Below are 14257 nucleotides of genomic sequence, written 5' to 3'. Positions count from 1 at the left end.
CAACTGCAATCTCTTGCATCTGCCAACTAAGATCCCAACCGTGTGTAGACTCCATCTACATCTCATGCTGCCTTGGCAATTCCCACTACTCCCCTCCTCTGAATCTGTGGAATTCTCTGCCTCAGAGGGCGGTGGAGGCAGGTTCTCTGGATGCTTTCAAGAGAGAGCTCGATAGGGCTCTTAAAGATAGCGGAATCAGGGGATATGGGGAGAAGGCAGGAACGGGGTACTGATTGGGGATGATCAGCAATGATCACATTGAATGGCGATGCTGGCTCGAAGGGCCGAATGGCCTACTCCTGTACCTATTGTCTATTGATCAGGCAAGAGGTACAGAAGCGTGAAAATGCATATCTCCAGATTCAGGGACAGTTTCTTCATGCTCTTATCAGGCAACTGAGCCATCCTATCACCAACTAGAGAGCGGTCCTGAGCTACCATTTACCTCATTGGAGACCCTCGGACTATCTGTAATCGGACTTTGACTTGTATTAAGCATTATTCCCTTATACCTGTATGTGTACATTGTGGATGGCTTGATTGTAATCATGTATAGTCTTTCCCCTGACAGGATAGCGCGCAACAAAAAAGCTTTTCTCTGTACCCTGGTACACGTGACAATAAACTAATAAATTAAACCACAAATAAAATAACTAAAGATCCTTGCACAAATCCTAAGAGAATCTCTGAACTTATATTAAAATCCATATCACAAAAGGATTTGGTGATACCTGACGTGATGTGGCACTGAAGTGCACCATAGAACTATGTGCCAAAGAAATGGACCATTCACCCCAGCATGTCTGAGCATCTGTCAATACCACACTCATATTCATAATGTAAGGAATTGGAGTCTACATTGAAGAGTGATTGGAGTCTGTGTTAAATAGGTGGAGGGAAATTCAATAATCGGATAATTCAGTACTTTGTGATGAACAATCTCAGTTTCATTACCATCAGAGCTTGCGCTCCAGGGATTCAGTCAGAAGGCCCTTAGTTTAAAAAAATCCACTAATACTACTGTGGGGAGTCCTCTGAGCTGACTGCTCCTGCCTCATCAAGGCAGCAACCTGACACTTAACTGTGTACGCTAGTGTTGAAATCAAGACTCATTGCACTGTCTCCTATAAATTCCATTGTCAGCACCTGCCTTGATTCTCTGCAAACACAATAATATAGATGTAGTTCTGGAACATGCACCATCTACTCTCCACAACCCCCTGAAATTCCTTACAAGTGCACCCCCTCTTGCATTAATCCCATTGATCGTTGAAATTCTGGGGGAATTCCATCGCTTTGGGGTCCAGGTTTATCATTCATTGGGGTTTACAACATGATTCTTCAGTAAGGGATCTCAAATGGGGGTGTGTCATTCATCCAGGATTTTAAGCCAATTTTTTTATTTGCCTGTTCACAGGGCTGTACTCAGACAGAAACAGGAGATGCTCTGAATCCCATCAGCTATTGGCAACACCAATGCAAACACATTAAATTATTTCAATTCTTGTAAGACGACATGGAAATGGGATAGTGTTTTTATCCTTTGATTTGGGAGTTAAGAACTAAGGGTCCCAGTCACAAAATAAGGGGTCATCCATTCACGAGAAAAAACAAATGACTGTACCAAAAAGACAAAGCAAATCTTTGCAATTCCCCATCCGGAAGTTTCAGTCATTGAGTAATTGCTTCCAAGAGATCAATACATGTTTGGACATTATGGAAAACAAGGGACATGGACGGACCAGGTGAGTGATGTGGAGATTGAAGATTCTCCATGATTGTGTTGAATGGAGGATCAGACACATAGGGCCACCTCCTGCCCCTGTTTCTTATGTTCTTGCTTATGTCCTTATCTTTGTGACCCATCCTGTAGGCAGCAATGCCGTTTGGTACACTGCGACAGTGTTTGCCGAGCATACACACTGCCTGAAACCTATCAAAGATTTGGTCCCATTTCAGGATCGAGTGCTTTCTGATTCTCATCACTGTGCTCTCTTGGCTAGGCTGTATCTCTCTTGCCTCAGAAGTCTGTGGTCATAATCCAGAGGGACCACAGACTAGGGTCCTACGACCACTGGATACTGAGGTGGAACAACCTTTCAAGCGCATTGTTTAAGGAAGAAACATGAGTGGTGTTGATACATTGTAAGGCTATGTATTGGAATGCTGGTAGAGTGAACAAGTGGAAGGCATATCAATTACAGTTACTGTATATGATGATGAATAAAGTACATTTTTGAAATAAAACTTTGTTTTGTCCTTACATTATGGAAGGCTCCACGTAGAAATGATTTCTTTGTAAACATGCATTAACCTTTCTCTCCAGTCATCCATGTATAAATAGTCCCTGAGTTGCCACTAAAAGCTAATGCTTTTCACCAATTAATTCATCCTACAAACCTTTCCTTCACTCCACAGTTTTCAGAGCAGACAGTAACATTTTAAAACTGTCCCCAAAGAAGGGTTAAAATTGTAATAACAAATAATGAAAGTATAATGCTCCATCTGAAAATACTCAACAGTTTCAATATTTCACTTTCTGTAAAAGATAAACAGACAGTTTCATGTTTTCAGGTCAAGTCCCTTCAAACAAGTTAGCACTTTTTCCTTGCAATATAAATGCATTTTATTGTTGATGTTGCCATGGTCTGATAAAGAGCCCTTACATGAAGCATTAACTTGCATTTTGTCTTCATAGAATCTGACTGGTGTCAGCTGTTGTCTTACCTAGATATACTTTCACACACAAACTAACAGATGTGTCAGTGCTGGAGACCAGCAGTACAGTCAACTGTTGCCACGCAAGCCATTTTGTAACTCTTCATTCATTCATTAACACCAATCTTTGCCATCCATTGTAAACTACTCAACGGCTCAAAGACGAAAATAGTGCCATAGAGACAAGGTACCGCTGCTTAATATTGTACTATGCTATTACAAGTAATTGATCCAGTTATTAAACAAATCAATCCTGTACCATTCTAGTGGATTGAACTGTGGTTCAGTGGATAGCACTCCAGTCTCATTTGGGAGGTTGCATGTTACCCCAGTGCAGAATGCTGAGCACAGGATTTGGGCTAACATTCCAATGCACCACCTTGAGGGTTGCATATGGAGACACACATTTTACTTCAGAGTCACGTGAGTGACTACGTGAAGAACCCGCTCAGCACGCATGCGCGACATTGCGTTCAAGCAGGCAACAGATTCACAGGACTGTGAGAACGCTGACCTCACAACCACAGATCCTGCTACCTGGCACTTACCAAACCAGTCCTAAAAATTGGACGAAGTGTTCAAACTATTCGGCACAAGAGGGCAGAGTCTGGAATGAGCACCACACTAAACCAGACAGCAGTACCTCTACGCGTCCACCAGGGGTGTATACCTCATGGTACTGGTGAAAGCTCGGGGCCTGCATGCCAATCCCGTAAACCTTTTAGGCCAGGGCCCACAGCAGACCCCATGGAAAATGCGCCACCCCCCAACAAACATCGTCCCTACAAGAACAAGGAACCAGAAACCGAAGAAAACAACAATGAAGACAGATAAGTATGGTTCCTACCATCACATAAAGGTGAAGGGTTTGTACTAACAAGGGGTGGGTGAATCACGCCTGGTTAGGAAGCTATTACTCTTGGTAGTTATATACCAAAAAATATATTCAAGGGGAATAGAATTAATATCTTGCCACCAATTCAGCAAGCACCCCAAGGGGTCTACCCTCCCACGATGATGAATGTCGCACCATCATTGATTAACCACTTGAGTATTTCACCATGTATACCCACTTATGGGATTTGTAACTCCTACCATGGATCCAAGGATACTTTATGGTAGACATCGACTTTGAAGATGCATACTATTCAGTACCTTTTTATATAAGTTTTCGGATATACCACAATTACCTGGATGGGGTAACCATGGGGAGCATTGCCATTTTTCATTCACTGCACATCTCGCGTGTATGTGACAAATAAACTTGATTTGAGTATTGAATTGGCATATAAGCCGAGACCATTCCAGAATTCAAACCAGCCCTGACACTTAAGGAACATTCCGTCATGGCATGTCTATATATTGACGACAGACTATCCTTGGATATAGCTTTATTAGCTGCATTAGCTACTAACTTATTTAGCGGGCTCTGTCATATATCCAGATATTTACGTTGACCATCCACAACATTGTCTATCTGGTATTCATTAATGCTATCAGTTATGGTAACATTTAACCACCAATCAACTACGTGGCAAAGTAATTGGGATAGTAGCAGCATTACCAGCTACTGAACATTGTACCTGCCTATGAGCTGAGATACTAATGTTCAAACTATATTCCATACCTGTAATATGGTGGCAAATGGACTAATCTGGAGTGTTATCATGGAATTCATCTGCATAGGAAGGATTATGTTTGTACACTTCCACCTGAGTTGAGTAACATCTTATGTGTCCTGATGTGTTACTGAGCTTGTAATACTTAGTGCCAATGCGAGTCGACTTAAACGTGTTATATATCAAATGACTTACTTCTAGTGAAGCATTTGCTCAGTAATGCACCATTTTGCATGTTCGTTTATAAGTTAACAACATCACAGTGGTGGCATATACCAAACCACTTGGGCGAAGAACATCGATATTAGGTGACAATTTATTAACAATTGGTAACCGTATGTCGTCAAACATGTTTGACCATCAGTAACTTACCTATTCAGGTGAGCTAAATGCTGTAAACAAACATTTAAACCAAAAATATTTGCTGAAATTACTAAGCAATATGGACACCAGATATCGATTTCCTTATATTCAATTAAATCGCCACGTACTAACCTACGTCGCATGAAACCATCTCAAGGCAGCGGCGATGGATACATTCCCGCGTATTGAGGGGGGGGGGGGGGGGAATCTAATATCTATGTTCTCCCTTCCTTCTACCTCTTCAATAGGTACTACGGCTTCATCAGTCGGGTACTACGCAAAATACAGTGGACTAAGTCCACAGGCATGGTTCCCAGTGGTCCTCGACATGGTCATTAAAAGAATTGCAGAATTGGGAAGACCACTGCTGTGCTTGGATCAGACAGCACTATCAACATGATGACAGCACTCCGTCGCATATCCACTAGGGAACATACCTGACGAACATCAAGAAATGGGAAACTGTTCAAAAACAGGAACTACACATTCAACTACAACAAAAACCTGTACTGGAGTTCCTGGCAGGTCTTCACCACAATGAAGGAAATGTTCTGTCAGCCTACTCAACTTGGGCACGACAGCAGGGCAAAGGGTACCACTCACTGGTGATCAGATACAGGAGAGGTATATTCAATCCATTCCCCAGAAATAGGTACACCCAAATTGGGATGTCAGTGAAGTCCTGACATACCTTAGGGGATGATCACCAGCCAGGTCCCTCACCCTGGAACAGCCTGAAGATGGACATGCTGGTGGCCTTACCTCAACACAAAGAGCCAGTTCTCCCATCTACTGCGATTGGACAACATGGTTATAACACCAGATAGTGTCACATTTCCCATTCAAGGGCTGGCCAAACAGAACAGACCAGGAACATCAGGCCCAGTCATGGAATTCCGGGCATACCCACCTGAACCACGTTTTATGAGTCATGACCCACTTAGAGATCTACATCGACACAATAAGCAATACCGAGGGAGAGGAAAAAGCATATGGGTCAGCCACAATAAACCTCATGGTCGGGTGACAAGCTAAACTATCTCTAGTGGCTCAAGCAGGTACTGGGAGTTCCTGGAGTAAATACTAACGTGTATAAATTTTATTCCACCAGGACAGCTTCCACGTCAGTGACAAAGAGGATGGACGAGCCTATGGACCACATCCTGGCTACAGCAGGGTGGTCTAGGGAGTATACGTTCCAAACTTTTATAACAAACTACTGACAGAATCTGTGCTGGACATGTGCGGTTTAACTGCCGCCGCGACGTCAACCGCCTCAACTTCTCCACTCCCCTGTCTCACTCCAATCTCTCCCCCCCTGAACGCACTGCCATTGAATCACTTCGCAAAAACCCAGATTGGGTTATCAAACCAGCTGACAAGGGAGGTGCCGTGGTGGTCTGGCGCGTCGATCTCTACAAAGCTGAGGCCACGCGCCAACTCTCGGACACCTCCTCCTACTTACCCTTGGACCATGACCCCACTGACGAGCACCAGGCCACCATATCTAGCACCATCACCGACTTCATCAATTCCCACGCCCTGCCTGACCAAGCTTCCAACCTCATCGTTCCCCAGCCCCGCACGGCCCGTTTTTACCTTCTCCCCAAAATCCACAAACCCGGCTCTCCCGGCAGACCCATTGTCTCTGCTTGTTCGTGCCCCACCGAACTCATCTCCACATACCTTGACTCCATACTACCCCCCTTGGTCAAATCCCTTCCCACCTATGTTCTAGACACCTCAGACACTCTCCGCCGCCTCCACGCTTCCACTCTCTAGGCCCTCACCCCCTCATCTTCACCATGGATGTCCAGTCACTCTACACCTCCATCCCCCACCAGGATGGCCTCAAAGCCCTCCGGTTCTTCCTCGACCAGAGGAGCAACCTATACGCAGCCACTGACACCCTCCCCCGCCTAGCGGAGTTGGTCCTCACCCTCAACAACTTTACGTTTGACTCCTCCCATTTCCTCCAAACACAAGGCGTAGCTATGGGCACACACATGGGCCCCAGCTACGCCTGCCTCTTTGTCAGGTACGTTGAACAATCCTTGTTCAATACGTACCAGGGCCCCATCCCCGACCCCTACCTCCGTTACATTGACGACTGCTTTGGGGCCACCTCCTGCACCCACACACAACTGACTGACTTCATCCACTTCACCACCAACTTCCATCCGGCACTCCAATACACCTGGACCATTTCCGGCACTTCCCTACCATTCCTTGACCTCACCATCTCCATCGCAGGGGACAGACTTCTGACTGACATACACTACAAACCAACTGACTCACATGGCTATCTGGACTACACGTCTTCCCACCCTGCCCCCTGTAAAGACTCCATCCACTACTCCCAATTCCTCCGCCTACGCCGCATCTGCTCCCAGGATGAGACGTTCCACACCAGGGCATCAGAAATGTCCTCGTTCTTCAGGGAACGGGGATTCCCCTCCGCCACCATAGATGAGGCTCGCACCAGGGTCTTATCCATACCCCGCAACACTGTTCTCTCTCCCCATCCCCGCACTCGCAACAAGGGCAGAGTCCCCCTAGTCCTCACCTTTCACCCCACCAGCCGGCAAATACAACAAATAATCCTCCGCCATTTCCGCCACCTCCAACGTGACCCCACCACTCGCCACATCTTCCCATCTCCCCCTATGTCTGCCTTCCGCAAAGACCGTTCCCTCCGCAACTCCCTTGTCAATTCTTCCCTTCCCTCCTGTACCACCCCCTCCCCGGGCACTTTCCGTTGCAACCGCAAGAAATGCAACACCTGTCCCTTCACCTCCCCCCTCGACTCCATTCAAGGACCCAAGCAGTCATTCCAGGTGCGACAAAGGTTCACCTGTATCTCCTCCAACCTCATCTACTGCATCCGCTGCTCTAGATGTCAGCTGATTTACATCGGGGAGACTAAGCGGAGGTTGAGCGATCGTTTCGCCGAACACCTCCGCTCAGTCCGCAATAACCTACCTGAACTCCCGGTGGCTCAGCACTTCAACTCCCCCTCCCATTCCCAATCCGACCTCTCTGTCCTGGGTCTCCTCCATTGCCAGAGTGAGCAACACCGGAAATTGGAGGAACAGCACCTCATATTCCGCCTGGGTTGCTTGCGTCCGGATGGCATGAACGTTGAATTCTCCAAGTTTTGCTAGCCCTTGCTGTCTCCTCCCCTTCCTTAACCCTCGAGCTGTCTCCTCCCATCCCCCCGCCCTCGGGCTCCTCCTCCTCCCTTTTTCCTTCCTTCTCCCCCCCACCCCCCATCAGTCTGAAGAAGGGTTTCGGCCCAAAACATCGCCTATTTCCTTCGCTCCATAGATGCTGCTGCACCCGCTGAGTTTCTCCAGCATTTTTGTGTACCTTCGAACTTCCAGCATCTGCAGTTCCATCTTGAACACTGACAGAATCTGTGTCGTTTGCAGAAAAGAATCTGCAAAAAATATATAATTTAAGCCCGGGGGAGCATTTGGTCTTGTTGTTAATAACACCATTATTGTTTTTACAAACAGATTCATGGTTGATTACGATAACATACTTCCTTCCTCGAATTACTTCGGCAGCGAGTGAAGTATTAACTGTTACACGGTTTGAAATCACAGAGCTTTAAAATCTTCACGTAGTCACTCACGTGACTCCGAAGTAAAAATAGTAAGATTAAACGAGAACTTACCAGTTTGAAGTTTGATCTGTATTTTATGAGGAGTTACGATGAGGGATTACGTGCCCTCCGCTCCCACCCTCAATAATATGGGTCAAACTGATAACAGGTCTCCTTTTCTTTACTATGTTTATTTCAATAACTGTGTCTTTCTGTGATTCCACACCGCTGCTTTGAAGTATGCCGCGCATGCGTGCTGAGCGGGTTCTTCACGTAATCCCTCATCGTAACTCCTCATAAAATACAGATCAAACTTCAAACTGGTAAGTTCTCGTTTAATCTTACTATTAAACTGGATCCAATCTACCCTCTCATGTGGATGCAAACCAATTCTGTGGTGAGATATTGAGGGAGACCAGGAGTTATAGCTGGTGCCAGGACCAATATTTACTGCTCAAAGCATTATAAAAAAATCTAGAATGATTGTCTATTAACGTTGCTTTTAAGTGCATGGTACTAATTAGAAGTCCTGGCTCCAGCAAGCTCCACCCTTTTACCAGGCTACTAAATGTTACCAGTTCAAAGGCTTTTGATAACCAAGATAACACACTAACATCTAATGTATTAATCATGGTTGGTTGGTTGGCTTGTCATTCATTAAATATTTTCTTCAGCCTTTAAAAGTTGGGCACCTCCAGTTTAAATTCCATTTGGAATATTTTGGAATTTGGAATATTTTGGAGGACCAAGAAACCAAGAACCATTGAAATCTCTGTTGAAATCTATGCTGGGAACAGTATTTGGGGTTTCCAAATGACCTACCAATGCATTTTAAAATAAAGATGCCATCATCTTTTGTACCAGTAACATTCGGTTAATTGTCCCAGCTCCCTGGACTTCCATTTACGGAGATAAAGTGGGAGTGGTGCACAAGTAGTACAAATAAGTGCCTGATGATTAGCAGAGACTGGTGGGCCAATGGTTTGTTAATGGGAGGTAGGATTGTGTCAAGACACAGATCTGGGGAAGGGTATAAACAATCTCTGCAGCATTGCAGGTCCTGAAGAGCACAGTGGCCTCTGTCATTCTGGAAGAACTTTGGAACCACCAGGACTCTTCATAGAGCTGGTCGCCCGGCCAAACTGAGCAATCGGGGGATAAGGGCCTTGGTCAAGGAGGTGACCAAGAACCCAATGATCACTCTGACAGAGCTCCAGAGTTCCTCTGTGGAGATGGGAGAACCTTCCAGAAGGACAACTATATCTGCAGCACTCCACCATCAGGCCTTTAGGGCAGAGTGGCCAGATGGAAGCCACTCCTCAGTAAAAGGCACATGACAGCCTGCTTGGAGTTTGCCAAAAGGCATGAGAGACAAGATTCTCTGGTCTGATGAAACCAAGATTGATCTCTTTGGCCTGAATGCCAAGTATCGTGTCTGGAAGAAACCAGGCACCGCTCATCACCTGGCCAATACCATACCTATTGTGAAGCATGGTGGTGGCAGCATCACGCTGTGAGGATATTTTTCAGTGGCAGGAACTGGGAGACTAGTCAGGATCAAGGGAAAGATGAACGGAGCAAAGTACAGAGAGATCCTTGATCCAGGGCGTTCTGGACCTCAGACTGGGGCGGAGGTTCACCTTCCAAAAGGACAACGACCCTAAGCACACAGCCAAGACAATGCAGGAGTGGCTTTGTGACAAGTCTGTGAATGTCCTTGAGTGGCCCAAGCAGAGCCCAGACTTGAACCTGATCGAACATCTCTGGAGGGACCTGAAAATAGCTGTGCATCGATGCTCCCCATCCAACCTGACAGAGCTTGAGAGGATCTGCAGAGAAGAATGGGAGAAATTACCCAAATACAGCTGTGCCAAGCTTGTAGCGTCATACCCAAGAAGACTTGAGGCTGTAATCGCTGCCAAAGGTGCCTCAACAAAGTACTGAGTAAAGAGTCTCAATACTTATGTAAATGTGATATTTCAGTAATTTCCTTTCAATTACTTTGCAAAAATTTCTAGACACCTGTTTTCACTTTTTTATTATGGCTTATTGTGTGTAGATTGATCTTAAAAAAACGAATTTAATCCATTTTAGAATAAGGCTGTAATGTAACAAAATGTGGAAAAAGTGAAGGGGTCTGAATACTTTCTGAATGCACTGTAAAACAAATGTACCACCTCTATTCTGAGCACTGAGCCTTGACCTTTCTCGTTATGTCTCAGCACCTCTTCTCTGGCTGTTATTCATCACCGGCAACATCCTGGAACCTTGGGGCCCGAATATTACGTCCCAGGTGCAGGGAGCTGTCAGCGACAAAGGAAGCTTATTCTCTCTGCACCATCAGCACTAATTCCCTCTGTAAATCATCATCCTGAGAGAGGGGAAGCGGCATTGGACAGACATTCCTGCTGCACTCCAGACCCCACTCCCATCCATACACAAAGTGGAGTTACACACCACACTACCTACACCCTCACAACTCACCATCTTTGCCTCACCTTCGCCTCTCCAAAACAGAAAACTGTAGGGGAGCCTTTACAGACATGAAAATAAAGCAAGAGTTTAAAAGCAAGGCCATGTCAGGAGAGGGGCATGGGAGAGGGAAAGGTGAAGGGAGAGGGAAGGGGGAATGGAAGGGAGGGGAAGAGAGTGTGGAGTGTAGTTGGAGGGGTTTGGTAAGGGAGGGGAGAGGGAGAGGTAAGGAGAGGGAGAGGGGTGGCAGGGGGAGAGAGGATGTAGGAGGGCACGGGGTTGGGAGGGAAGGGGTAGGGGAGGGAGGGAGAATTAGGGATGGCGAGGGTGGTGCAATGGAGGGAAGATGGGGAGAGGGAAGGAGGGGTGGAGAGAGGGAAGGAGGGGTGGACAGAAGGAAGGAGAGGTGGAGAGAGAGAGGGGGGGAAGTGGCGTGGAGTGAAAGGGAGGGTGGGGAGAGGGGTTAAGAAAGAGAGGGGAGGAGAAAGAGAGGGGAGGGGAAGGGCGGGAAGAGAACGTAAGGCACTGAGATCAAACAGCTGTAATCCCATATCCCAGTGAATTTGTTTTAGAAACAGCTGAGAAACCAACTGTATCGAGGGGAGAGGCGTCGGCCAGCACCGCCGGCTTTCCTCGCTGCAACGATCCTCTAGCGTGAGGGTGTGCGCAGTGGGAGAGCGCTGGCCACACACTCCCCGCACGGCTGCAACTGGAACTAGGCGCGGGATTTTTATCGAGGAGAGAGAGGGCGCACATTCTTCAGCCCAACCCTCGTTGCGCTCAGGCGGAGAGGGAGGGAGGGAGGTGGTCTGAGAACGACAGTGGGAGCTGAACAATGAGGGGTCTCTCCTGACATCCGCGACTTCCACTGGGAACGGGGGAAATGGCCTGGGAATGGGATCAGTGTCAGGGGCGCTGCGTCTGAGCTGAGAGTCTCTCCGCGGGAGGAGCATTAGAAATGCCAGGTGTCGAGAGGCTGTTGGTAAACCTGGGCGAGAGGGAGAGATCCAGCTCAACAATTCTTCCTGCCCAACTCATAACTCATCAGCTACGGGTTAAATTGATGCAAATGTCCAACAATCTTTTTACACACACACACACACACATATCTGAAGAAGGGTCTCGACCCGAAACGTCACCCATTCCTTCTCTCCAAAGATGCTGCCTGTCCCGCTGAGTTACTCCAGCATTTTGTGTCTACCTTAAATATATATATTATATACACATACATATACATATGCGCACACATATATATAATCTATATTTAAACACTCACACACACATATATATATATATATTCACACACACACAAATATATTTATTAAAAGTTATTAAAAGAGAGAATTTCTCGCAATGTGGGAGAATTCTGGCCGTCATTTTTGCTAAACAGAAAGATGATGGTAGAGAGAGAGAGGGTTGGAGGACTGGGAAGGGAAGGGCAGCATCGATCAAAGTGCCTCCGACGTGACAGGCAGCGTGTGTGACAGTGAGCGTTATGCAGCGCAGCCTTCCGCTCGCCTGCCGTCGCTTCTGGCAGTCCCCAGCTCTCCCTACACACTGCAATGCAGTTCTGAAATACGACCCTCCTCCCCGCACGAAGAAAGAAGCCCGGGCCGATATTTCTCCCAACTCGCGTGCCCACTAACCAGGTAGTTAGCGTCCCGGCTACAAATCCACCTCGTCTGTTCCCATTCCGCGGCAATAATAGGCAATACTTTGGAACTGACCTTTGACTTGGGTCTCGTATTCTGTGGTGATCTCTTTGTCCTTTTTGAATCTTCCTTGAGATGACATTCTGGTCAGTTCGTGAGCAAGTCTAACTCCGCTTCAGTTCAGCTTCAGGTTGGGAAGCCGGAGCGTTGTGTGTGTGTGTGTGTGTGTGTGTGTGTGAGTGAGAGATCAGGACTGCCTCCAAACCACACTCCGTGTCGGTTTCACGCTTTGATATTGATTGGGGGAAAAAACACACCTCCTCCTTCGCCGTCCCCTCCGTTGCCCGCCTGGTCGAGTGCGGCAGGAATCTGTAAACACACACTTCAATGCTCCTCCGTGCCTGAATTCATATCATTTATCAGGCTCGGGAGATCTTTTCGCAAAATAAACCTTCCGAGTCCAAGCTCAGCAGAAACAACGCGCATCTATCTGTCTATCTGCCCTACTGTGTGTGGATCCGGGTGGGATGCGATTCAATGCCTCGGTTCTGGCCGGCCCCTCCGGCTTGCCCGCAGCCTCTCATCCCGCTCCGCTTTCCCCTGGGTCACGGAGTCTCCCGACCGTAACTTAATCCGTTGCAGAGCAGCCGAACTGCATTTGAGTGAAGGGGAAGGGGGGACAGAGAAAAGATGTCTGAAGCCCGAGTGTTTGGTTACCGCAGGCAGAAGCTCCTCCCACCCGAATCAAGTCCTTGGGAGAAGCGGTATCCTACAGGACGCGCTCTGAATTACATGGGGAGCCAGGAACAATGTGACTCCACGCCCACCCCGCACTTGCCGCACCCCTCCCTCATATACTCCTTTACTCCCACCAACCCCGCTTGCGAACAGGGGTAGGGGAGAGTAGGCAGGGGGTGGGGGCAAAGCCGGCCGGGGCCAGGTCCGTGCTGTCCCGGGACCTGCGGGCAGGGCGGAGGGGAACATCTGATCGCTGTCGCCCTCAAACCCAGGCCGAACTGCGGCTGGGTGTAGATCAATGCCACATTGCACAACCATTACTCAGTCAGGGTCATACTTCGATGGACCTAACATGAAATTATCCATTTCCACCCCGGGGCCACTCCAAGTACTCCCCCCGCCAGCTTTCTCTATCTTCCGACCCCTTCCTATTAACGCTGCCTCCCTACCCCTTGCCTACCTTCTCGACTCCCTACCCCTTACTTCATATCCGTGTTCACCTACACTGCATCCTCACCTCCCAATCCTCTCCTCGACTTGCCTGATTCCAACCCACAAACTCCTCCACACCTCCCACATTCCACATTCCAAAGAAGTGCAGGGTTGTAGGTTTTTTGGCTTTTGTAAATTATCCCTATTATGTAGAATATAACTAGTGTGGGGGTGATCGTTGGTCAACGTGGACTCAGTGGGGCCGGAGGGGATGTTTCCACGCTGTACCTCTAAACTAAACTCTTCCACACCTCATAGCACTTCCTTTACTTCCTGCCCAACAAGCCTACTCCTGTTCCCATCCATTCTCATCCACACTCCTGCTCATCTACTCGACACAATCCCCCACCTCTGGCCCCCAGTCACCCTACGCTGTGCTGAACAACCCTATGCCTTGCCCCCCAACCGCTTACTTTACCCACTGCTTCTGCTCACCCACTCATTAATCACGTACCCTCTCTCAATGCCTCCACCCACTCAGGTCCCTGTCCCCATCACTCTATTCCCTGTCTCCACACATCCACTGCTGATGAACTCTCCCATCCTTCTCATCTACTCTGCCTCATTACTCCTTAGTAATTAGTCGTAAAAGAATG

At 47.5% G+C, this 14257-nt stretch overlaps 1 protein-coding gene across 2 annotated transcripts in view; it reads right to left on the bottom strand.

The window, feature by feature from the left end:
• srgap3 (SLIT-ROBO Rho GTPase activating protein 3) overlaps positions 1-13170 on the bottom strand; it is a 190716-nt gene extending 177546 nt beyond the window's left edge. For both annotated transcript variants that reach the window (XM_033036793.1, XM_033036794.1), the window contains exon 1: positions 12507-13170. In XM_033036793.1, coding sequence (XP_032892684.1) covers positions 12507-12573 — 67 coding nt within the window. In that variant the 5' untranslated portion in view covers positions 12574-13170. The remainder of the gene's footprint in view (positions 1-12506) is intronic.
• Positions 13171-14257: the final 1087 nt, after the last annotated feature.

This window comes from Amblyraja radiata, chromosome 18 (genome assembly GCF_010909765.2).
Source record: "Amblyraja radiata isolate CabotCenter1 chromosome 18, sAmbRad1.1.pri, whole genome shotgun sequence".
In the NCBI taxonomy this organism is placed as follows: Eukaryota; Metazoa; Chordata; class Chondrichthyes; order Rajiformes; family Rajidae; genus Amblyraja; species Amblyraja radiata.
The sequence above is the reverse complement of the archived record's forward strand: the minus strand, read 5'-3'. Positions and strand labels throughout refer to the sequence as shown.